This window comes from Cervus elaphus, chromosome 29, assembly GCF_910594005.1.
Source record: "Cervus elaphus chromosome 29, mCerEla1.1, whole genome shotgun sequence".
NCBI classification, from domain to species: Eukaryota; Metazoa; Chordata; class Mammalia; order Artiodactyla; family Cervidae; genus Cervus; species Cervus elaphus.
Genome location: NC_057843.1, coordinates 27147771 through 27171874, shown reverse-complemented (window position 1 = coordinate 27171874; position 24104 = coordinate 27147771). Strand labels below are relative to the sequence as shown.

The 24104-nt window shown below is 40.7% G+C and overlaps 1 protein-coding gene across 15 annotated transcripts in view; it reads right to left on the bottom strand.

Annotated features, from left to right (window-relative positions):
• The window catches only part of BNC2 (basonuclin 2), a 470587-nt gene that overhangs the window by 277041 nt on the left and 169442 nt on the right, over window positions 1-24104 (bottom strand). For 9 of the 15 annotated variants that reach the window (XM_043890869.1, XM_043890870.1, XM_043890872.1 and 6 more), the window contains one exon: window positions 2836-2919. The exons of 4 other annotated variants lie outside the window; for them this stretch is intronic. In XM_043890869.1, coding sequence (XP_043746804.1) covers window positions 2836-2919 — 84 coding nt within the window. Of the gene's footprint in view, window positions 1-2835; window positions 2920-20232; window positions 20611-24104 lie in introns of those variants that run through there. 2 more of the 15 variants (XM_043890875.1, XM_043890878.1) reach the window with 2 other exon arrangements.

Here is a 24104-nt window from a genome sequence, read left to right as displayed (position 1 = left end):
ACTCCAGTATTCTTGCCTGGAGAATCCCATGGACAGAGGAGCGTAGTGGGCTACAGTACATGGGGTCACAAAGAGTTGGACATGACTGAGCAACTAACACTAAGGGAGGTCTAAACTAGAATGACCATTTCCCATAAAATAATTATATAAAAGGACAATTTGGGGGTCTGTACATCAGTTAACCTTCCAGAGCTAAAGAAAGTACACAGTTTCATACCCACTTCAAAAGCCACTGAAGAAAACCAAGAAAGTCAGACAGCGAATCTAAAGTCTGGATTGTCCAGCTACTTCTCTAAATCAAGTATATCAACACAAAAAAACCAGCAGATAGCCTTACAAAAGTCAAGTCAGGCACAGACTTCAACGATGACAGTCATTCAAAACCAACAGCGAAAAAAAAAAAAAAACCCAACAGCATATTCATGAAAGAGTGTCAGGGATCCTGGGACTACTAAATAATAAAGCTGCTAAGACATCTGAAATTTGGGGACCAAAGGAAAGGGGTAAAGGAAAACAGGTAAGAGGAGGGAGGGGCTCCATGAGTCCTGAGATCTCATGTCAGCGAAAACAGAAAAGTAAACCAGTTATGGGTGCCGTATGTCTAAAGGAAAATCCTTCACAGAAAAGGATATAAACAAGCCAGAGCTCCTAAATCGAGGTGTACAAGAGGTTATTCTCAGAATCAAGAGGCCAAACAGCAAATCCTCTCGTGGTTATAATACCTGGCCCCACGGGAAAGTCCGAGATCCAAGCAGGAAAAGTAAACGACCCTGGCCAGTCCTACGGTTAGTTCCCTGGAGTGCAGAGTTGGACTAAAAAATAAGAAATGGCTCACTCGATAGGAAAAAAGAAAACAAAACAGAATACACATACCACGGCACGAATGAAAGGACTCTAAGCTAAAAGCTACTCCTGGAATTGTTACCTGGTGAGGAACGTATTAAGTCTCAAGTTTATTATGACAAACATAACATGAATATGTACCAGATATCATCAGAATGTATGAAAGCCGAATTGAGAAAGGAACAGGAAAAGAGAGAAATAAATGATTCAAATGGGTCCCAGTTAATTCACCAGCGCATCGTAGTTGACTATCTTTTCACAGATTCAACTTTTCCATACTGTCCGCCAAAATGCTGTTGCAAGATGAGGCATCTAACAAAATGAGCACTTTCTTTTCTTTACCCAGTAACTTGGTCTTCCTTGCAAGGCTCACAAAGCACTGTCAACTCCACAATATGTTTAGCTACCTACTACCACAGTTTCACTTCAACGTGAAACTCCCTTGGCATGTCAAAGCAATATGTTCCACTGGTCTCTTTCAGGTTTGTTTCACACACTCACATCTGCAAAAACCATCGCTCTTCGCGCCATAACTCAACGTTCAAAAACAGATTATCCAACAACCACCCATGACAGACCATTCCAGGTGATGTGTTTGAAGAACATCACTCGTCCCCCCACCCCGAAGGGGTCAAGGATCAGACCACTCTTCACGAAAAGTCTTCCATCACTCGGCACATGTGTGTCACAACCAAGTTGTGAGCTTTCTAAAACTGGGAAGCGTATGGTCATGTCTCGTTCTTGCCACACCTGCTTTTCTGCTGGATCACAGCCACACACCACCCAGACAGCACCAGCATAGGGCACTGCAGACCTCACGTGGTCGTTCCAAGGCCAGGAGCAGGTATGCAGAAGATGGTGTCCCCCTTCAGAGCCTCGTAAAAAATGAAACTTCCTACGACCACCACTTCCACCATCACACCCACCTTGAAGAAGTCAATTTTTAGAACTATTCTCTTTTCTCATGCAGGGTGTCTAAATCAGTAAAAAAAAAAAAAAAAAAAAAGAAAGAAAAAAAAATGTTTTAACACTGAGCTCACTATGCTTATCCCCTAAGCCTTAAAATTTAGCAAATGATGCCAAACAAAGGCCCTAAAAAACAGTATGTGTGTGCTCACGCTAGGGAGGTGCCATCCACGTGGAAACTTGAGCCTGCATTTTTGCATCATTGATACACACATTCCTTAACTATTACCAGGTACCCAGCAGCGGAGGTAGGCCTTGGGCCAAGATGTCATATTTATATTTTTAATCTGCAACATACCACTCCGCTTCTAATTTCCCAAGACCATGCAATGAATTCCAAGTCAACACTTTGATGAAAAATGTTCTTTGCTAATAAACTTAATATTACACCAGAGGACCTATCTCCCAAACCATGAAGAAGAAAGATAATATTATTAACTCCTATTTTTCTAATACAGTGCCCAGCGGAACAGCTTCCATTCTCCTGAGCTGGGAGACTACAGGGCAGGAAGCATGACTGGCTTGCCCATGTGTCCCCAGAGCCTAGCATCCTCTCAGCACATAATAACAATGATTTGAAAAGATGAGAGCTAGGATTCCCAGAGTGCCTGCTACATCCTGGCCCTGTGCTAAATGCTAGGTATGTGTTAGAACATTTAATCTTCATTAGTCAGCTATTAAGGGATATCTCCATTTCACAGATGAGGAAGCTAAAGCCCAGTTAGGTTGGGTGACTTGCCAAAGGACTCCCGGCAACTTGTGTCAACCTAAGCAGGCAGCATTCAGAAATCATGTTTTTATTCACTGCAGTATATATACCATGTCTTGACTTCTTGAATGAGCAAATGAATGATCTCTAATTACAGACAATTTATCCTGAAAAGGACTTTTTGCTGCACAGATGCTCCACCAACCCCTCTTTCAGTCCCAGCAGCTGCCGGATGGCATCTGATGTATCTGTTCAGCGTTCAGAGACCCCTGGTACTGTCACAACACCCCCGACTGATAAAACAGTAAGACTCCGACCTGGACTTCCAGCCTCTGGTCTGGCTCCTCCAGGTTTGGGCAGAAGTCTGCACCCAGCACTCTGCCAGCGCATGCCACTGGGACCTGGGGGAATATGGCCGAGTTAGATGCTGGCTGTGGAGACTGTTGAGAACTACACACAGACACACAACCCAAACACAGGGACATTCCAGCTGCAGCTCTGCAACAAGCCGTCATGGCCTCACAGGGTTTGAACACTTAGTAGGTCAAATATATTGTAAACATCATACACCCAAGTTTACTGACTACCAAAAGGTAAATTCTAAGAAGAAAAAATACACATAAATGTTGTTGTCCCTTGTATCCACAGCATACAGCACAAAAGCAGGCATTTAATAAATATCTGTGGACTGTAGAAAGGAGAAGAGAGGAAGGGAAGTCAGGGGGAAGGAAGGGAGGAAATGAGGGAAAGCGGGAAAAAAAAAAACAATTTCTGCTTGAAATTGGTGGCTTTTTTTCTCTTACCTTTCTTAAGTGGGAATTCAGAAAACTGCATTCTATAATGCCTAAAGTTTCTTTCCACTCTTAAAATACTTGTTCAAATTTATTTTTTCTCTTCCTGGTGTAGGCCAATAATTACCAACATGTATTATTTACTTACTGTATTTAAACTATATTTAACAGCCTTATGTTTTCTCTAACAATACAAATGACAAAAAAGGTATGATTCAGTGTATGTTTTTCTATATCTAATCTTACAGTGAAAGCCACTAAGATTCCCTTTCAAAACTGTTACCTATTATAATTAGCCCAGTCTCATCATGAAATATTGCCTACTTAGTAGTCACTTGGCTTACTTCATCTTTAAATGTTTAAGATAGAAAAGGACTTAGTTTCCATTGAAACCTATTTTCTGCTTTTTATAATTTTCTCTATATCACTACTCAATATTTCCAAATATTTACTACCTCCATTAATCATACAACTATCTCGTTGTTCAGCCACTAAGTCGCGTCTGACTTTCTGCGACCCCATGGACTGCAACACGCCAGGATTCCTGTCCTTCACTATCTCCCAGACTTTGCTCAAAGTCATGTCCACTGAGTCAGTGATGCCAATCAACCATCTCATTCTCTGTTGCCCCCTTCTCCTTCTGACCTCAATCTTTTCCAGCATCAGGGTCTTTTCCAATGAGCCAGCTCTTATCTATGTGTATTCAGATTTCAATTCATCAATCAGCTCCATCTCACCTGTGTCTTCTTTCCCTCTCAAAGGCTTCTTCGGTGTTTTATTTTTTTAATAGGATCATCTATGCCCATCAATTCTCTTTGTTCAGAGATCATTTTTCAGCCAAGCATGCTGCCTTAGAAGGTGTTACCTTCTTTCTTTTGACCAACAAATCTGTTCACTTTTCTAAATTTAAACAATTTTCAATAAAGTCCACTTTGCAAGTTCACTAGTGAATATCACTAACATATATATTTTTTAAAAAACAGTCAACTTTTCAAGCATTTTTAGGTCCAACCTGTCTGTTCCTTTCAACTCTTTTATTCCTTCTTCTTGCCTATTTCCATACGGTGATGTCAATAGAATGAATAGAAGCTGTCTTTGAAATTAATCACTCTTCATCCATGAATTTCCTCACTTGGAGCCTGAGAAAGGAAAGGAGCTCACATTTACTGAGCACTTGTAATGTGCCAGTCGCTGTGTGGGTACCTTACATCAAGAAAAACTGTTTTTTCCTTTAAACAATCTTATGATAGTAAAGAGTCTGCCTGCAATCCAGGAGACTGGGGTTCGATCCCTGGGTTGGGAAGATCCCCTGGAGAAGGAAATGGCAAACCCACTCCAGTAATCTTGCCTGGAGAATCCCATGGATGGAGGAGGCTGTCAGGTACAGTCCATGGGTCACAAAGAGCTGGACACGACTGAGTGACTTCACTTTCACTTTTCATGGGGTATGAGGATCTACATTTTGCAAAAAAAAAGAGGAGGCTTTAGAGTAGGTATATAACTAACTCAGAGGCACATGCTAGAAAGTTACAAGGCCCAAACTTAAAATGAGAAAGAGCAAGAACATATGTCAAAGAAGTTAATGGAAAACACATAAAGTTGCATTTAGTGGCATCCATTCTAGAAGCATGTGTGGATGTTTCATATGTTAGAAATAACAAAGAAACAATTAAAGGAAATGAAGAAAGTATCACCAGAAATAAAGACTTACTATTCCCTGCTCTTCGGTCCAGGACAACATAGGCAAGGTTAAAGGGGACTTCTCCTCTGACTTAAGGAACGAGCAGGAAATGGGGCATGGAGAAGCGCAGACACACGGCATCCGTGTTGTGACACACACAGAACGCCGCGGATCCCACCCCACCATGACACAAGGGGGGTGGCCCCAGTGAGTTGGGCTACAGTAATTCTCCCTAGGGTACAAAAGAAGAACTGGGGAAAAATTACTCTTAGAATATTTCCTATCAAAACAACCCCTCAAAAGCTTCCTATGAAGCCTTAATGAAGGTGATTACTTAACTGATTACAGCAGATTCCATAAGCCAGAAGGTATATGCTGCAAATGAAGTGTAAACAATACTTCATTTCATATACACAGAAGAATTCCCACTTACTTTAATATTAGTTGACCATATCACGAAGTTTCTAGTTCCTTTCTACCCTCACAGACGGCATTTATAAACACCCTCAAGAGGCACAGAGAAAGTTAAACAACTACAATTACACTCAATTACAACCTCAAACACTTAGAAATACACAGTTTCCAAGAGAAAACAAAAAGGTCTGTGAGCAACTTGGGAGGAAACAGTGCCAGGCTACTGGAATGTTTCAACTATCCAAATCACAAAAAGGAACTAAGAGGAAAGTAAGGCACGCTCTCCGTCTTAGAATCCTAGAATTTCTGAGCAGAAAAGAAAATCCTCATGATCCGTGAAAATGGGCTTCCTTAAAAATGAAAAAATTTGAGATGTGAACTAAAACCACAAAGTTTCACTCATGAGTTCACCATCTAACAATACTCCCCTACTGGGCCCACCACAATTAGAGTCATTAATTATCAGACAGGGAAAAAGTATAAGGGGAAAGCAAGCTATATCTGTTTCTAGTTCGTCACAATGTCCCAAGGAAAATACAAAGGATATAAAAGCTTGATAACTTAATTAGTAATAATTTTGCACACCTAGACAATTAGGCCTTTTGATTCAGAAGTCTTAGTAGTTAGCCAGCTAGTTATAAGCAATCAAAAAATTCCTGTCAGAAATAGCAGACATTAAAAAGAAAAAAATTGGCCACGCCACCCAGTATTGTGGGATCTTAGTTCCCTGACCAGGAATAGTTCCTCACCCCCTGCAGTGGAAGCAGAGAGACCTAACAACTAAACAGCCAGGGAGTTCCCCTTAACTAGTTTTTACTCCACTATAAGATACTAAAATAGGATGTCTACCCCTGCTTTCAATGCAACTGAAAATTCAAACTGATTTGGAGAATTCCAGTTTTGTTCCTCTTGTCTTTATGCTAATATTCAGCGTGCACTTCAACATCATACTTTAAAACAAAATTTACCATGATTTTCACAAAATTTTCATGGTGATTTTTATCTCTGCAAGTAGTAGGACTAAGAGGACTTTTTCAAATTCTTTTTTGCATCTTTGTATATTTTGATCTTAAATAAAAACATTTATGTTAAATACAAAGAAAAAAAACTAACCTGATCAGCTGACATTTCTAAACACTAGGCTGAGGGTTTCATTAAGGATGGTAATTGTCTAGCACTCATCTAAATTTCATTTGGCCGGTGCCCTAACAGGAAGTAAGAGGCCCTGAAAGGGACCCTCTAGCATCCCCTGGGAAGCCGGGGCTGAGTGCATATCTTCTCTCATGTACATACCTCAAAGGAATCACGGTGTGCAAGAGAGCTATTTACAACTTACTTTGTGTATAATCAGCAGAAACAAAAGATATGACAACAAGCATAAAGGCCTCTCTCTCTCTCCTCTCAGGAGAATTCAACAAGGGAGGGCCAGTGGGCATTCACTTCAGTGTCAAAAGAGCTTCCAGAAAACACATTTTCTGTGGGGTAGGGAGGAAATATGGCAGGCTTCCTATACACACACACACACAATCTTATGTTTACTGAGATCACACATAAAGACTATCAGAGACCAGACTTCTGAAAAGAAGACAGAAAAAGGCTCCACATTGCAAATGGGAACTACCGTTCAAAATACTTGAAGCTTGTTATGCAACTATATTCCAATAAAACTTAATTTAAAAAAATACTTGAAGCTGAATGGGTGTAGCAGGTGGGTACAGAAGGTGGAAAGGAAGAAAGAATAAGGCACAGAAGTGATAACTTGGGAAAAGAAACATGTTACCAAGAAAAGGGCTTATAGAATCTGGGGTGCTTCTTGCAAAGCCAGGGCCCATTTGAACTTTAGTTTTATTTTTAAACATTAAACATTCAGGTAGGCATTTGCCTGATAGGCACTATAAAAAGTCAGAGCCTAAATAAACTAACTAACTTCCATGCCAGCTCAAGTCTCTCTGGCGAAGCTGGCCGTAAGCCCAGAGCGGTACTGAACTATATGTGTTTTGGTGGCTTCAGTCCTAGCAATGAAGGAATGAGGGAAAGGAGATGAACCCAAGGAGAACTTGGAAAAGAATGGAGAGACAGAAATGGTTTTAAAAAACAGAAGGACAGAGAAGAGTCCCACAAGAGGACTCAGGAACATGGGTGGGTACAAGCTCTGTTACATTCCAAGTCAGAGAAAAGCCGTAACAGCCTCATGTCAGTGGTTAGATGACGCCAAGCAACAAGAAGAAAAATTACCCAGATAACACAAAGAATTCAGGCAGACCATTCTGTGAAATGGATTTGACAGTAAGCGAGCCAGGAGTTGCTTGTGAGAAAGAGCAGATAAAGAAATAAATTAATTACCCCACACTGTAAAGATGGGGTTGCATGTTAAACACAGTGCTGCAAATAAGAGAGAGGAATGAATGAAAAAGAAGGAGAGCTAAGTTGCTGGATGTGCACATAATGTCTATCTTCATCTCTCAGGCGACGATTTAATGAAGGAAAACATTCCAGCACTAAGCCTTCCCAACCATGGAACCCAAGGCTAAGACTCAGAAGGGCCAAGTATACAGAATCTAAAGCTTAAGAATGAAAAACGTCACTTCATGACGAGAAAGGAACTGCTGAGTCAAAACAGCATTTATCCAGCTGCCAATACAGAATGGCCAGAAATATGCTGGTGCTTACAGAGACCTTAGATGATGCAGGATGCTATCCGTAGGAAGGTGAGAAGGACGAGCAAGATGCTGCAGGGAAAGAACTGAAGAGGAGGGAGGACGGTACTCTCCGAGTCGTCCTAGGACAATGAGCCACAGGATCAGGATGAGAGGAGAGAAAACAGAAAAGGGTTAAGGTTCTGCACTCACCAGGCTGACAGACATAGGAGATGACTGGGGATGCGGGGAGGGGGGCCGGAGAAGACAGCATCCTCCCAGGAGCCCGGACCTGTCCAAGTGAGACTCAGTATCTCTCTGCCTCGGGAGCTGGTCCTCTGGGGTAAGCTAGGGCCCTGGGCTCTGCGATGGAAGTAACCGCTGCAGGTACGATTACAGGAGATTTTCACAGCCACAAACAACAACAAAAATACCCTGTTTTTCTACTGTGAAATGTGGGATAAGAGATAAAAATCTCTCTTCTCTGGTGATACCCTGAGGAGCCTGATGGACCATGAATAATGCTAAAATTACACAGGCTCTTTCTAACAGAGTCTCAGAGGGCTTTACACAAAACATTTATTAATTCCCCCATCAGACAAGTAAGGGGTGGGAAGGAAATTTCCACCACCCTCTTTTTACTATATTTTTAAACAAGAACACTGAGGCCTGTCACTGTGCTCTCCTCTCATTTGATAAGTTGAATAGAATTGAAATGAAGACAAAGTTCTCTATACTACCAAGCTAGTGTTTCACTGGAAAAGCCGACTATTGTTTAACAGAGTTCATCCTTGTTTTACACGGGTTTTAGCACTAAAGTAAATGGAAAGGAAGTTATTTGCACCTATACCATGGATGGACTTCAAATTCAAGAAAGAAAAGTACCTAATTCGATTATATTCAGCGGCTTTGTAATCATTCTTGTCATTCCAGTTTGCTGGAAATGGAACACCCCAAGTTGTGCTCATGGGCATATACATCGCCATGTGTGATGACTGATGTTAAGTCAAATTTCACATATATGTATGTATATATATATGCCCAGAAAAACTCTTTCTGTCCTCAAGGCTCAATGCCAACTATCCTAAAGCCAGGTAATATGCAGAGAACTAAAACTTCTGTTTTAACCCCACTGGTGGTATCTTCTGAAGTTGGTCAGTTAGTTCCCAATACAGAACTTAGTTTGCTACATCTGTAAAATGGAAATAATTCTATTTACTGTGGTGGGTTGGTAAGGCTGAAGAAGAGGACACAGGTGAAACACCTAAGCAGACTGTAGGTACACAGAATAGGTAATGATACTTCCCTGGATACCCTGTTCTTCCCCACCCCAGCACACCATTCCCATCAGGGTTGAGAAGTTTGAGACAGGGACGGAAGGAATTTGGGGCATGCAAGCAAACCTCAAGTGTCAAAGGAATAATACAAGCAATTAGGGAAACTGAAAATTATACCTATTCAATTAGTCTCAATTAGGGGCCGGCTCCATCAACTTGTAGACAGCTTCCTAGAATGCTGTGCTGACAAAGATTATGAAGATGTGTCTGGGCTCTGAGAGACTGGCTTCCCAAGTCTCCACTGGGGAAAGGAGAGAGAAGAGACACATTTTACTCTCTGTCACTTCTGCCTCAGCCAAGGCCTTTACAATGAAAGGATGAGGCAATTTTCTGAGTTTACTTTCATGCTAGTGGCTTGACCTATGAATTAAAAATGAGTTTCTGATATACACTGCTATATATAAAATAAACAACAAGGACCTACTGTATAGCAGATGGAACTATATTCAATATCTTGGAATAATCTATAATGGAAAGAAGGTGAAAAATAATATATATATGTGTGTGTACATATGTGTGTATGTGTGTGTAGCTGGATCACTTTACTGAATACTAGAAAAACTGTAAACCAACTATACATCAATAAAAAGTGAAAGATAAAAAAGTAGATTTTCCAGGGAACTCAGGTGAATAAATTCTGAAGAAGCCCTATGGTTTTGGAAAAACCCAAAACTAAACGGCAAACTGATAGATAACAGTTGAAGTCAGTGGTTCAAGGCTCATTCTCAGTCTGGGAATGTTACTAGTATCACCAGGTAACTTATCTGAAATATATTTGAAGTCCCATCTGAGACCTGGAGCTTCCCTGATAGCTCAGCTGGTAAAGAATCCACCTGCAATGCAGGAGACCTGGATTCAGTCCCTGGGTTGGGAAGATACCCTGGAGAAGGGAAAGAATTCTCCAGAGTTCTGGCCTGGAGAATTCCATGGACTGTATAGTCCATGGGGTCACAAAGAGTTGGACACGACTGACTTTCCCTGAGACCTACTATGACAGACCCCATGCGAGGTAGAGTCGGGCCGGTTGGTTTCATGAGCCCTCCAGGTGATGCTGATGAGCTCAAAACTTAGAGAACCACTGGCCTAAATAAACTTGAAGATCAAAAAGAACTGGTAAAGCAAAAGTCTTCTTTAAAAAAACAAACAAAGTAAGAAGTAAGAACAAAGAAGCAAACATCAAGGCATAAGGTTTGGGATCTCAGAGAGTCGGTGTCAGGAAAGGAGACTCTAAAGAGAGAAAAAGCCCAAATGAGCAAGCCACTTCAGCAGCAGCGTTATGGGCAACTCCATGGATGCTGCAAACATGAGAAGGAAATAACTTGGGGACAGACATTAGCTTTAGCATTTAAACTAAAAATCACATTAAAAGGACCCTTGTCACGAACTCAATCACCGGGTTTGCACCACTCAGCCTGTCTCTCTGGTTTTTCACAGCAATCAAGAACAACATTGAACTTAACTCTCTACTGAGGGCACAGAGACAACTTTTCAACTCATGATCACCAAGAATTTCTTTTTTTTGGACTGGGTGGCATTATTTAGGAAAGAGTTCACTTGGGAAGAAAACAAATGCATTTCACTTGATCTTCATTCAGGGACAGCACAAAATGGGACAATCAATGGATTTTTTCCCCTCCCTAAATTTCACAACACTCAAGAGAAGCAGATGACTGGAAAAGGTATACGTGAGAAAACGGAAAGAGGAGTTTAAGGAATGAAACATGATAGAAAAACTTGTCACATGCCAGAGAGTGAACGAGAAAATATTACACCTACCCCTCCCCAAAATTCAACATCCCATGTTACTTCCTGGAATCACTTACAGTAAGCCTATTATGATTTAAAAGAAAAAAAGTTTAAGTTGCCATACAATGAGCACTTAAACTAGATTTAATGCACAGTGGTGGTCCAAAGAAGCAGACTGCTGTGGACTAGGCTCTTGCCCCATGTGACATGGGTTAGACTTCTTATGGAGAGTGAGCCTGAAGGCAGGCCAGTGGAATTCTGGGGTGCAGAAACCAGGAGAGCTGGCAAGAAGCCTTCACCATGACGCTGAACCCTACAGTTCAGCCTGCCCAAGATCAATGAAGCAATGTGCTTCTCCTTGCATGCAAAGCTTGAACACAGGTAATGATAAGAGAAGAAAGGAAACGGGAAGGCAGATTCATCCCTGCTGCTCCCTACAGGAAAACCTTTCCCAACTCAAGCATAAGTCATACTGTGTGCTGAAATCACCCCTCCAAACCTGCTGAGGACCTCAAACTAAAAAGAGAAAATGCACAAAAGGATACAAGGTTGATTTCTGTGGAAGACCCATGCTCCTCCTACCTACCCCACCAGCTTCCCAACACTAGATCAACTGGGGTGAGGTCAAGGGAAGGTGAAAAGCTGTACACAGTACTCTGGACCAAACAAGTAAAAAGTGAGCCTAAACTTCCCCCACCAATGGCACCTCTCTGTTACTAAGGGTCTCAGGAAGTGGTGAGAAGATACAGTAAGACAGACTTCCTTACACTGTCCTTGAGGATCTTATAAGGTATTTTTTCAAGCTGAAATCCTTCACTCCTGAAATCTAAAAGAGGTTTAGTAGACAATAAGGAAGTAAGTAAAGTCGCTCAGTCGTGTCCGACTCTTTGTGACCCCATGGGCTGTAGCCCACCAGGCTCCTCCGTCCATGGGATTCTCCAGGCAAGAATCCTGGAGTGGGTTGCCATTTCCTTCTCCAGGGGATCTTTCCGACCCAGGGATCGAACCCAGACATCCCGCATTGCAGGCAGACGCTTTAACCTCTGGAAGCCCAGGAGACAATAGAACACTCGATAAATGATAAAACACATGGTTTTCCATTTTGTGTGTTTTCGATGTTCGTAGCTTCAAATAAAGGTAGAGTTATTTATGTCAATAACTTACCATAATAAGAAATGCTATTAAAATGCCATTTTCTCTCTACATGCTTTCCTTTCAGATGTCATGCTCTCCCCTGGTTTCATCTGCCACCTGTATGAGAACGATGCTCAATCCCTATTCCTTAACACTCATGTGCATTTTAGTCCTGCACTTTGAAGCTCCCACTTGAAATTTCCAAGTGTTTAGTTAACACCTCGAGATAAACAAGGATATGGGTTCACTGCCTACCCTTCTTTACTACACCTCTACCCTCTCTTTGTTGGGTTTTTTTTTTTCTTGCATTGGTATCACCAGAATCCCATTAACAAAGACTCAGAACCATAGATGATGATGAAAAGCCTTCTCCTTATTTCCAAAACCCAGTAAATTCTGAAGGCCTGTCTATTTTCCCCTTCCCATCCCATCAGCTGTCCTCCCACACACTTTCCAGATCATCTCTCTCCATCTAGACCACTTCTAACAAGAGCATGCTCAGACCTTTGCCGTAACCCTTAAGTGATTGATAATGCGTTTCACACTCATCAACTAGAGCCATGTACCATCCCTCCAACTGTCGAACATATTCTCCTAGATGTTCCCCACGAACTACCAATTACAAAGTTCCTTCCAGGCCCTCTACAGCCTAGCTCTGCCCTGCTCTTTCAGCTTCATCTCTCCTCCTCGTTCATGACAAATTCTTAAGTGAAGTGAAGTCACTCAGTCGTGTCCAACTCTTTGCAACCCCATGGACTGTAGCATACCAGGCTCCTCCATCCATGGGATTTTCCAGGCAAGGGTACTGGAGTGGGTTGCCATTTCCTTCTCCAGAGGATCTTCTGAACCCAGGGATCAAACCCGGGTCTCCCACACTGCAGGCAGACACTTTACAGTCTGAGCCACCAGGGAAGCCTTAAATACTTAAGAGACAGTCTAATTATAATTAGACTTAATGTCTCCTGCCTATGCTCTAGGCTTTTCTAATTTGATATAGCTCTCATACTGCTTCTTTTGGAATACCCTCCCCTGCACTAAACTTTTTTGTTTAGTTATTGTGGGTTGTTTTTTTTTTTTTTTTGACTGCACTGGGTCTTCCTCACTGGGAGCTGCCTTCTCCAGTTGCGGCAGGGGGATACTCTAGCGATGGTGTGCGGGCTTCTCAAGTTGTGCGCTTTGTCTGTCTTTTTTGAGAAGCAGACTCTGTAGCACGCTGGCTCAATAGTTGTCCTGAGGCATTTGGGATCTTCCCTGGCCAGGGATCAAACCCACGTTCCCTGCATTGTGAGGCAGATTCTTAACCACAGGACCACCAGGGAAACCTTCCACTAAACTTCTGAACATCTCTGTATTTCTGGAGGTCATTTCTTCCATGAAGTTTCCCGATACCCCCAGGTAGAAGACATCTCCCTCCCCAGGATTCTACCACCCTCAAGGCAGTCAGCACTATACAACTGCAGACTTTAAAAACACTACATGTTTTTCCTCCTGAAGGGCAAGAACTTACTGGCTTCTCCTTGGTTTCCTCTCAATCAGCTTTTCACGCAGCAGATACTCAACCAATGCATGCAAGATAAATAATAAATACATCTCTTAAAATTCACAGTGGCACCAGTGACCCAATGTTACAAACAGAGTGATTCTTAACCATATCATTATTCCACCCAATCCTCAACAAATACCCTTAGGGCATTTAGGGGCCAGTAATTCCTATTTTATAAAAATTCAAGATGCAAGAAGGTTTCTATTTATGCACAGAGCAGTCTTCTGAGTGTAATTTAGCCTGTAAAGGTTCAGTAACTAATTCAATGTCACCCTGTTGATCTGTGGTATATTTCTGCTGAAATGATACTTCTCTTGCTAACTTTCCTTCTGACTTACTTAAGGATACCTCTAGAACCTTACTCTATCAAAGCAGTCTTCTACAAGTGAGAAAATACAGAATATCTCCTCTAAAATGTAAGTTTTAGAGATACTATTTCTCTGCCCAACAAGTTGTTAACAAATATATATTGGCACATATATCTTTTCATTTTAAAATTTACTAAGCTTTATAAGAAGTGAAAGTATGAAAACCTCCTATAATAAGCTTTTTAAAGAGGTACTGATTACCATAACCTGGAAAGAAAGTCATCAACCCATTATACTACCCTGAGATAAGAAGCCATTTCTAAGATGCAATGAGAACAGCTTATAGACAACTGGGGATAGACTTCCAGCCCCCATCAGTTTCTCCTTTGTTTCAAGCCAGGAGTAGGCAACTACAGCCTCTGAGCCAAATGCTAGACTGCTGCCCACTTCTATAATAAAGTTTTATTGAAACACAGCTGTACCTATTCCTTTATATACATATATATTCTACCGCTGTTTGTTGCTACAAAGACAGAATTGAATAGTTATTACAGAAACCTATGGCTTCTAAACTATTTACTATCTGGGCCTTTATAGAAGAGGTTTGCCAACCACTGTTCGAAAATATACAAAATTGTACCCCTTTTCCCAGGAACATCACTTTCAAGAAATCCCCCTTAGTAAATAAGAATACAAGTATGAACAAGAATGCCCATATTGAGGCACCACTCTTTGCAAATTAAATGAACTGGCAGCAACCTCAATGTCCAAAGACCAAGAACTCGTTAAGTATATTATGGCACAATGCTACACTAAGACTCCATTAAAAATTACGATGGATAGCTTTACTCACAGACATGGAAAGGTATCTATAACATGTCCGAGTTTAAAAAAAAGTCATAAATCCATAATCCTTTTATGTAATGAGCATCTATCCATACACCTGTATGTATACGTAAATGAGAAAGGATGACTAAAAAAGATGTTAATACAATGGTTCCTTGGTGGCAGCCATTCAGGAAGTGTGTACTCTCTTTGTAGTCTTCTTAAAGAGATCTTCACAATGAAGATGCACCCTTTATAAAAGCTGTTAAAAAAAAAGTTTAAAACTTAAAAATCAAAGTCAGCATGCTATGCTTAGGTTCTGCGTTATATAAAAAGCACACGGGTTTTCAGAAAATAAAGGGGGGGAGTTTATATTTTCTTTTCGGTTAGGGTAGGGCTTCTGGTGTTGTTGTTACTGTTTCTACTCTTCCTTTTTCTTAGTTTTAAAGACAGAAAGGCTCTTAGGCTCACCAATAACCTGCATATCTATGAAGCTGCATCCCCAGTGTGACAACCTCCTCTGTGGATTGGAAAAGTCCCTTACCAAAGCATACATGGGTGAGGAGGAAGAGGAGAGGTTAAAAGAACAGCCCCTCCATGGAAATGTATTAATTCAATCAGTGCCTTGCTTCTGGGTTACCATAAAAAGGTTCATAAAGTACCCAAAAGCCACGCAAGATTTTAGAATTATGCTGCTCAATGACTGATTCTCAGTGAAGAGTAAGAAAGGGGAGATTTTTCTCCACTCTCATTTTCTTCAGCAAAACTAAGCTTCAGCAAGATTGGCATAAGTATTTTTTTTAAGTGGTTAACTGAAAAGGCTAAGTGTATACACGACACAATTATTAAGAGCCCAGTACCACCACTGATAAAGAGATGCTAACTAAACACTGCATAACGCTTGCAAATTAACAACGGGAACTACAGAAGAAGAAATCGCTAATAGCAAACAACACTGCTCATCCTCTCTGTGCCAGACACTTCACAGGCATCAATTCTAATCCTCATTTTAGAAATGAAGTAACTGAGCTTCCAAATCACATAAAGAAGAGATAAATTCAAGTGCAAACACATCTGGCTAGAAAACCTAGTCTCTGCCACCACGCTGATAAAATAGGAATTTAATTTCTAATGAAGGACTATACAAAATCCCAATATAAATTTAGCAGATGAAAAACCTTGAAATTCCTGGTTTATAAAGATATTACAAAATTACCATGTTGACTAATTTTTATAAGCAATTTATTTAAAATACTGTTTTTCAACATATCTGAGTTAAATCTACCCATATTCTCCATCCTTACATTTACTTGTATATACTATACATTACACAGAGCACAACTTTTTAATATTGTCAAACTCAAATCTGTATACATTTGTAGACACAGGCTCCTGTTAAACATAAATTGGTGACTTGTTCTTTTGTGACTCTTCCCACATTAAAATTACTTCATCACTTTGGGTTGAACAAAATCTGTGCCCTGAAAATTAACCTGTGAAGAGCTGTACAATGATATAGGTTTTTTTTTTTTTTTTAATGCTTGTATTTACCCCACACTATTTTTCTCTTAGATATGTTCTCTTTTCCAATTAGAGAGAGATTAGCCTTCCTGTGAATTCCCCATAATTGCACCTCCAAATCCAAGATGGTAAACGAACCCTTTAACTCCCAGACTACTTGGGTTTGCTATGCCTCCTTTTTAGAGGGTGTGGAGGCATTAGACTCTAGTTTTTCTAAGCAAGTATTCCACAGATCAAAGATAGATCTTGGAGGCTGGACCTTTTTCTTCTAGAGCAGGTCTAATTTTTATCAGTTCTGAATGTTGGCTTCCTTGTAAAATTTAATTTGAAAGGAAAAGCAAAAACTGGTGGGTTTAGCAACTATCTTCTATTTTTTGTAATATCTGACTTAAGTTATAGACAAATGAAGAATGTAAGGAAAAAGCAAAGATTCTGGGGGTCAAACTTGCTGGATACAGATTTGAGACCTTTACTTCTTCATCTGTAAAATGAAAATAACTGTACATGCCCTGAATGCTTTGCAAGAGTTGAATAAGATAAAGTGGGTACCACCCCTAGCATACTGTGTGAGCTAGGAGGTAGTTATGAAATGATTAGTTTTTAATCCGTCTTTTACTCTTAGCAACAGGTAAAAGTGAACACTAAACCAAATATTTATTTTAGATCTAAAGATGCAGTATGTTCAAACAAGTGTTGGCTAAAGGAAATGAGATGTCAGGCAAACTAACAATGTTAATCAAAGATCATCTATGACAATATTAATGTACTACACATAACACAATTACTTTTGATAAAAATGTAATCCAGGATTAAAAGACAGTGAGAGCATCATATTCTGCTCAACAAATAGTTCCCAAGCCCTTAACTACACTTAAGGCAAAGTGCAAGACTGTGAATGAAGATAAAATATTGCCCCAATATACATATAGGTGCCTTGCTATACTCTTCTGTTTAGTTCTACTAAAAGGTGTAAATGCTATTTGCTTTAGTGTGACCCTGATTCCATGAATCCAAGTGCATATTCACAAAGCCAGGGACAGAGACCAGGGCACCTGTATAATGGAACTTTTACCTCTATTACCAAGTGCTAACCATAATGAGTGGGCTTCCAAGGTGGCTCAGCCGTCAAGAATCTGCCTGCCAATGCACGAGACACAGGTTTGATCCCTGGGTTGGGAAGATCTCCTAGAGAAGGAAATGGTAACCCACTCTATATTCTTGCCTGGGAAATTCCATCAACAGAGAAGCCTGGCAGGCTCTAGTCCACTGGGTCACAAAAGAGTCATACACAACTTAGCGACTAGGCAACAACAATGATAATAAAGCAAGAAGCTTTGATTCGAGGGAGGGATTAGAACTGATGATTCAAAAGTAAATAGAATGTAACAGAATTTGCCAGCTTAGCTTCTAGTCTTTGGTTATCCATAACTGATATTTCAGAAATAACAGCATCATTCTGACATCCAGGAAGGTCATCCCAGTAAGAATTTTGCAGAGTGGCGAAAACACAAGACTAATGGATGATACAAAGCAATTCTCAAAAAAAAAGAAAGAAAGAAAGCTGTCTGCCAATACTTAATATCTCCTTTCTTATTGATATTTGGTGAAATTAAAACATTCAAATTTATCCCTCTTAAAAAAAAAAAAAAGCAGCTTTCCAAGGGACACCTGCCTCAAGACAAGCTCAAAGAACAAGATCTACAGTTTACTGAACACCTACTATGTACCTGAAGTTCATGGGTGTTGTCTCATTTCATCTTCCTGACAAATTTTCAAGTGTTCTTTTCCCCATTTTAACAAAAGAAAATAAAAGTTAGGGATAAAGTGATTCACCCAAGGTCACAAGATCATAAGTAAGTGGCAACATGAGAATCTGAACCTGGGACCAATCTTTTAACTTCTCCACAGTTCTCAATCCCCACCAGAGAGTTCTGCAATGTCAAACAATAATGCTGGTACAATGGGGAGAGAAAAATGCTGAAAGAATAAGTATTAATATTTTGTAAAAGTTTGATTTTTTTAAGGAAAAAATTCTAAATCAACTTTAATTTTCATGTTAAGGAGACATGATACTGGGGTATTTCCATTCTTTCCCTCTTGGATTATAAAGGGGCAATTTTAATGAATTGAAATTTGGATACAACCACGACATCCTTTTTATAATCAAACACTGCTTCCATGATCAGGATAACAAATTTTGTTAGATAATCTAAGCATATACGATAGACTTTTTTCCTCGATTTGGCACTGTTGACAAGTTTTTCTACTTTTTAGGAAAAAGAATTTTGAAACTGGCTAAAGGGAAAAAGAAATCCAGCACAAAGTTAAGTTTAATGTTCCTCTGAAAAGTACACTTTAAAATTGGAAACTAGAAACAAAAATCATCAAAAGAAAACTTCCATCACTACCACTTGATTACATTCATCACTGAAAAGAATCCTTAAAGTGAGTATTCTCAAAAATATCTAATGAGTTCATCTAAAATTTGAAGTGCCAAGTCCACACATCAATCTTGATTTTGCCATAGAGTTGACTGCATGTTGGTTTAAGACCTCCCATAAACAATATGAATGTATCTGTTTACAAATAATAAACCATCTATGGACAGCACTAATCAGATTAAAGTCAGGAGGTCTATCTGGACAAAACCATCGTTTTATAGAAAAACATAAATCACATACCCACAACTTTATAAGTAAGGCACACCACACACTCACAATTTACTGTTTTATAGTATATTCTTGACTTAAATTTCTGTTACATAAGATTCTAAAAAATAACTTATCAGTGGAAATCTATCCTGGCTTAACAACTATAAAAAGTTTTTCCTTGCATTCATGTGGTAGTTGTCAAAGTGTGCATGTACACACAGGCACACACACATTCACAACTCTATGTATGTCTTATATATCAATTACTACTAAGGAAGAGAAAAATGAGCCATTACAAGAACATGGAATCAAAGCAAGTATTAAGGTTTGCAAGTGAAGAGCAACAGGCCATTCAAACCTAAAATGCAAACTAAGATGATATGTTTATTTAGGTAAGCCCAAGACAAGTTGTATTTCTCTTATTCACTGGGAAAAAAAAAATCAGATGCATGAATATTCTATGAAGTCCCAATGCAAAATCAGGAGGCCATTCCATACGTCCACATTTTAATCTGTTATAAATTAACCTGAGTCAGGTCAAATCACGAAGCCACCCGACAGCTACATTCAACATGCACAATTACAACCCACGTCCAATCATACACACCCTGAGTAAACGTAAGCCTCAAACAATTGGAGCAGCGAAGGACCAGACTAGAGTTTTCCCCAGAGAGGGACCGGCGGGGGCAATTGGCAAAATGGATACATCCCAGACAATGGCAGAACCTGAGCGTGCCCTCCAACCCTAAAGATGCTCACGTGGTTGTACAAAAGTCTCTTTACAAGATCCGCAGCCCAGATGACCTGCATCTCAAACTGCCCTCTTTCCAGAATTCCTGGTTTTAAATCACACTGGAAACGTTTGGCTGCGACTGAACTAGAATGGTTTGGTTTCTCCCTTCTGAATGCCAAGGAGAAGGAAAAAAAAAAGTGCCATACTTAAGTTTGTTTTGTTTCAAACTCTCTGTCCTTCTGCATTCCCAAACTGTATCCCTCTGACTAACAGAAACCGTTATTAGAGAGAAAAGGTTTAAAAAAAAAAAAAAAAAACAAACCACCACCCACACACAGCCCCCAAAGCAGCCAGGGAGAAGGAATGAGGGAGGCTGACTGGTAACATACGGTACCATGAGCTGCAGTGGCCTCGCCGTCAGCGCTGCGAGGGGAACTGATCGCTCCTGGCCTTCGGCGCACAGCGAAGCTCAGCCCAGGGAAGGGGGGGACAGGGACGGGGCGGGGAGGGGGCAGTTTATACAAGCGGGCAGCTCAGCTCCTTTCTGGCGCATTCCTCCTCTCTATCTCGCCACCTCTGTGCCTGGGTCCTGTCGTGGTTTCTTCAGCCGGTAATTGTCCGGATGGCAAGACTTTTAAAACGGTCACAGTTGAGGAAAAAGCGAAACCCTTCTAAGTGACCATCACAGCAAATCAGCTTCACGCTGGTGGGTAAAATTTTCCAAGGGAAGTGTTCTTCTGATAGTTCCTGAGTCTCTAAGTCCCCCCCGCCACCCCCGCCCCCACCGGCCGCCACACACACTCCCCTAGAGGGCTAAATGCACTGTGGCAATAAAACATTCATGCGACTTGGAATTTTAACACAATGCCATTTCCCTAGTTTAACCTGAAAGGAATGCACTAGTCACAACAGACTACATCATCCTGCCATTAAACCCTGCCAAGGAACCGCTTTTTTGGCCCTGCCGGGCCAGCTTTGACGGGAAAGGAGTACACAGACCCACACTCTGAGCACAGAGGGGCCACCTCTGCTTCCTCGGCCTGGCCAGCAACACCCTGCTCTTGAACGTGACCCCTGACCCCTCGCATTGTGACCGCCTTGTGATGCGTGTGTCACTCTGGCACTCCCGCGGAGCCACACACTGTGCAGGCCGCCGGCGGCTCCCTCTCGACAGGACTTGGGCCGGCGCCAGAGGGTTCTCTCTCATTATTACTGCTACTATGGACGGGCTCCTGTGGAAGGGGGGTGCGGGGTGAAGGCTACCGCCTGGTGCTGGGGAAGGGTCTGTTTCTCTTTTCTCCTTTGTCTTACGACTTCTTAAAACACAAACTTTGTATTTGCATCCATAATTAGGCTATGATTACTGACAAACGGGTTTGCTTTGGGGACAACTTATCAAAGCTGCCAGTTCTTCCTGCATTTAAGGGACATTTCATTTAGACTTACAAAACACAAAAACAGAAATTATTCTGATTTCTCCAGAGAATTTTAGAGAAAAAACTCAAAGGTGTTGAACATGCACACTTAACCATTTCATGTGGCTGAAGTACTACCACACAAGGAACAAGGAACAAATTAGCTGTTTGTTTTTTTAAACTCTAGATGTATTGATTTATTACTTGTGCAGAGCTCAGAGCTGTCTGCCTTCCAAGGAACAGAAGCGACAAACTAAGGAACAAGAGAAAATAAATGTGCAATGAATGAAAACTCAAAAATCACATTAAAAGTTTTTAAATGTTTGAAGTAATTTTGGACTCTGTGGTGATGCCAATTTGGTACTGTATAGCCATTTACAAAAGTATTGATTTTCATTAATTTTGAAAGTTACAAGATATTATAAGTTTGCCCCTCCAACCTCTCTTTTTCCCTCTATCCTCAACTTTACTCTCACTACTCAAGTACGCCTTCCAGATTTTTCTACTTTTCTTTTTTTTTTTTTCTTTTTCTGATCCTTAACTATTTTCATATGGGGCACTTTCACTTTCAACCTTGCCCTACTTTTTTGTCTTCTAATTTGTCCTCTCTACTCCATTCAGAGGCCATTCTAAGAAGCTAGTCCCTCCTGACCCTGACCCTGACCTTGACCCTGAACAATAGCCAGGTGAACTGTGGTTATCCCTGCAAAAAGGCAGAAGGTGTTCCAGCCTTCATCTCCCAGAATGAGGTCACATCCCCTTCCTACAGCAAGTAAAGAACATCTTCCTTCAGAGAACACCCTAAAATACAAAATAATGATCGCTACGCAGGTTAACATGCACACAGAAAATAAAGCCAAATTGTCTCCTTTAGCGTAATTTTTGTCTCCTTAGTAGATGGAATTAGTCTTAAGCCCCAGTTAAAAGACTTTTTTTTCTTCCTTTTCTTTAAACAGACATTATCATGCCTTGAAGAGTCATTCTAATCCCTTCACCTTAGCCAAACCATGCTAATTCTAGCTAGGAGGACAGCAATTAATTAAAAAAAAAAAAAGGAATTGACTTGGGGAACAGGGGGTGGGAAATCAAGCCAACAGAGAAGCAAAGATTATCAAATCCTAGTGAAATATTTCCATTTCAAAATATAAATGCTGAAATCAGACTGTCATTTTAACATATATAAAATCCAGCAATAAAGATATCTGATTTTTTAAATGATCTGACTTATTACCAAAGTATATTCAAATCCAATTTTTATGTTACAAGTGGGAAGCCTAGTAAAACTGCAGACAGCACTACTTAAAGCAATGAAACTAAAATTACAGAGGATAATTTCTATTTAAATTCAGGCAGATACACTTTTTTGCTCATATCAAATCAATCAACACGATGATCTCAAAGCATCTTCGACCAGTTATCTAGAGAAAGAAAAGAGTCAAGTCTGTGATCATGCACATGCAGCATGTTAAACCTCCCAATTGTGATGCGGTTCCTCTGAAAACCTCAGGAACTTTGAGACACACTGCTAAAAAGAAGCAATAACCCATCCGTTATTTCTAAATAAAAAACTGTCAACCAATTTTATAATCTTAATACTGCTATAGTACAGTGAGGCACCATGAGGAAGTCATGTTTTTATATCAAACGGTACCAAATAAATGGAATCAGAACACTACCGAACCTGTAAGAAAAGAAAGTTCTATCAGTAAGTTTATTGGATTGCACAAAGTTGCACCAATGCAAAAGTTTTACAGAAACATTTTGGTGGGTGTAAGCATATGATCAAGTCTGTGATAACCATCAATAATTTTCTTTACCTTTAACTTAACCAAAAGAAAATTTTACTGTGTTAAATGGCATTTGGGAATACAAATTTTAAAGTTTTGTAAGTTACCTTTTAATTTCTAGCAAGCAAAATAGGTGAGATGTTTCTCACCAACCCCTATTAAGATGAGCACAAACAGGCATGTGTTAATCTATTAAGAGTCTACTTGGAGCTATTGGATTTGCTAAGTCATCCACCCCTAGCAATCCCTGCCAGGGTCCCACCTCACACCCCCTACAGGCAGTCAGACTTTAACCCTCACAGGCAGTCAGACTTTAACCCTGAGTGAGGGCAACCCTCAGAGGCAACAAGATGAGCCGAGAAAGGAAGTGTGTGGATGAAACAGGGAAGGAAGGAAAAGGAGATGCAGAAGGATGAAACCAGACTGAAAGAAACGCAAGCAGCAAAATGGAAAGGGAGAGCAAAGGGAAAAAAGAGATGGCTGGGGAGAGAGAAGGTACAGGAGCCCCACGACACAACAGTGGATCTAGCAGCTGGCCAGAGATGCTAATTCAGCGCTTTAACAAATCAATGCCACTTGAAAAGTACAATGCGAGCCCTCACTGGGTAGATGTCAGGGGACTGAGAAAATGCATTCTCAAGTATTTCACATTAAGAGGGAATAATGTGTTAATTTATAACTCTTCACCCTATACACTTGGATTATCTATCTGTGTCAGCGATTTGACTTCTTAAATTTATCAAAAAGGCACGCAAAGGGAGGCAGCTCCGACTGCACCACCGGGAGACAGAGGTTTCGGAAGAGCCTGTCCTGGGTAGTCCTGCAGTTCTTTTCCCTTTCCTATTTGGGCTGACAAGTTGGGGGCGGGGGGGGGGGGGGGGCGGGGCGCAGGAAGGAGTGAACATCTGATGGCAAGGTCTGGGGAGGAGGGGAACCCCTAGTCCAGTTGCTAACACGACCCAAGGAAAGGCTTTGTGGGCCTCTGGCTGATTGCATTAGGTACCATCCGTCAAAAGTGACACAGAAGAGAAGGAATAACTTGAATCAGCAACCCCGAGCTGCCA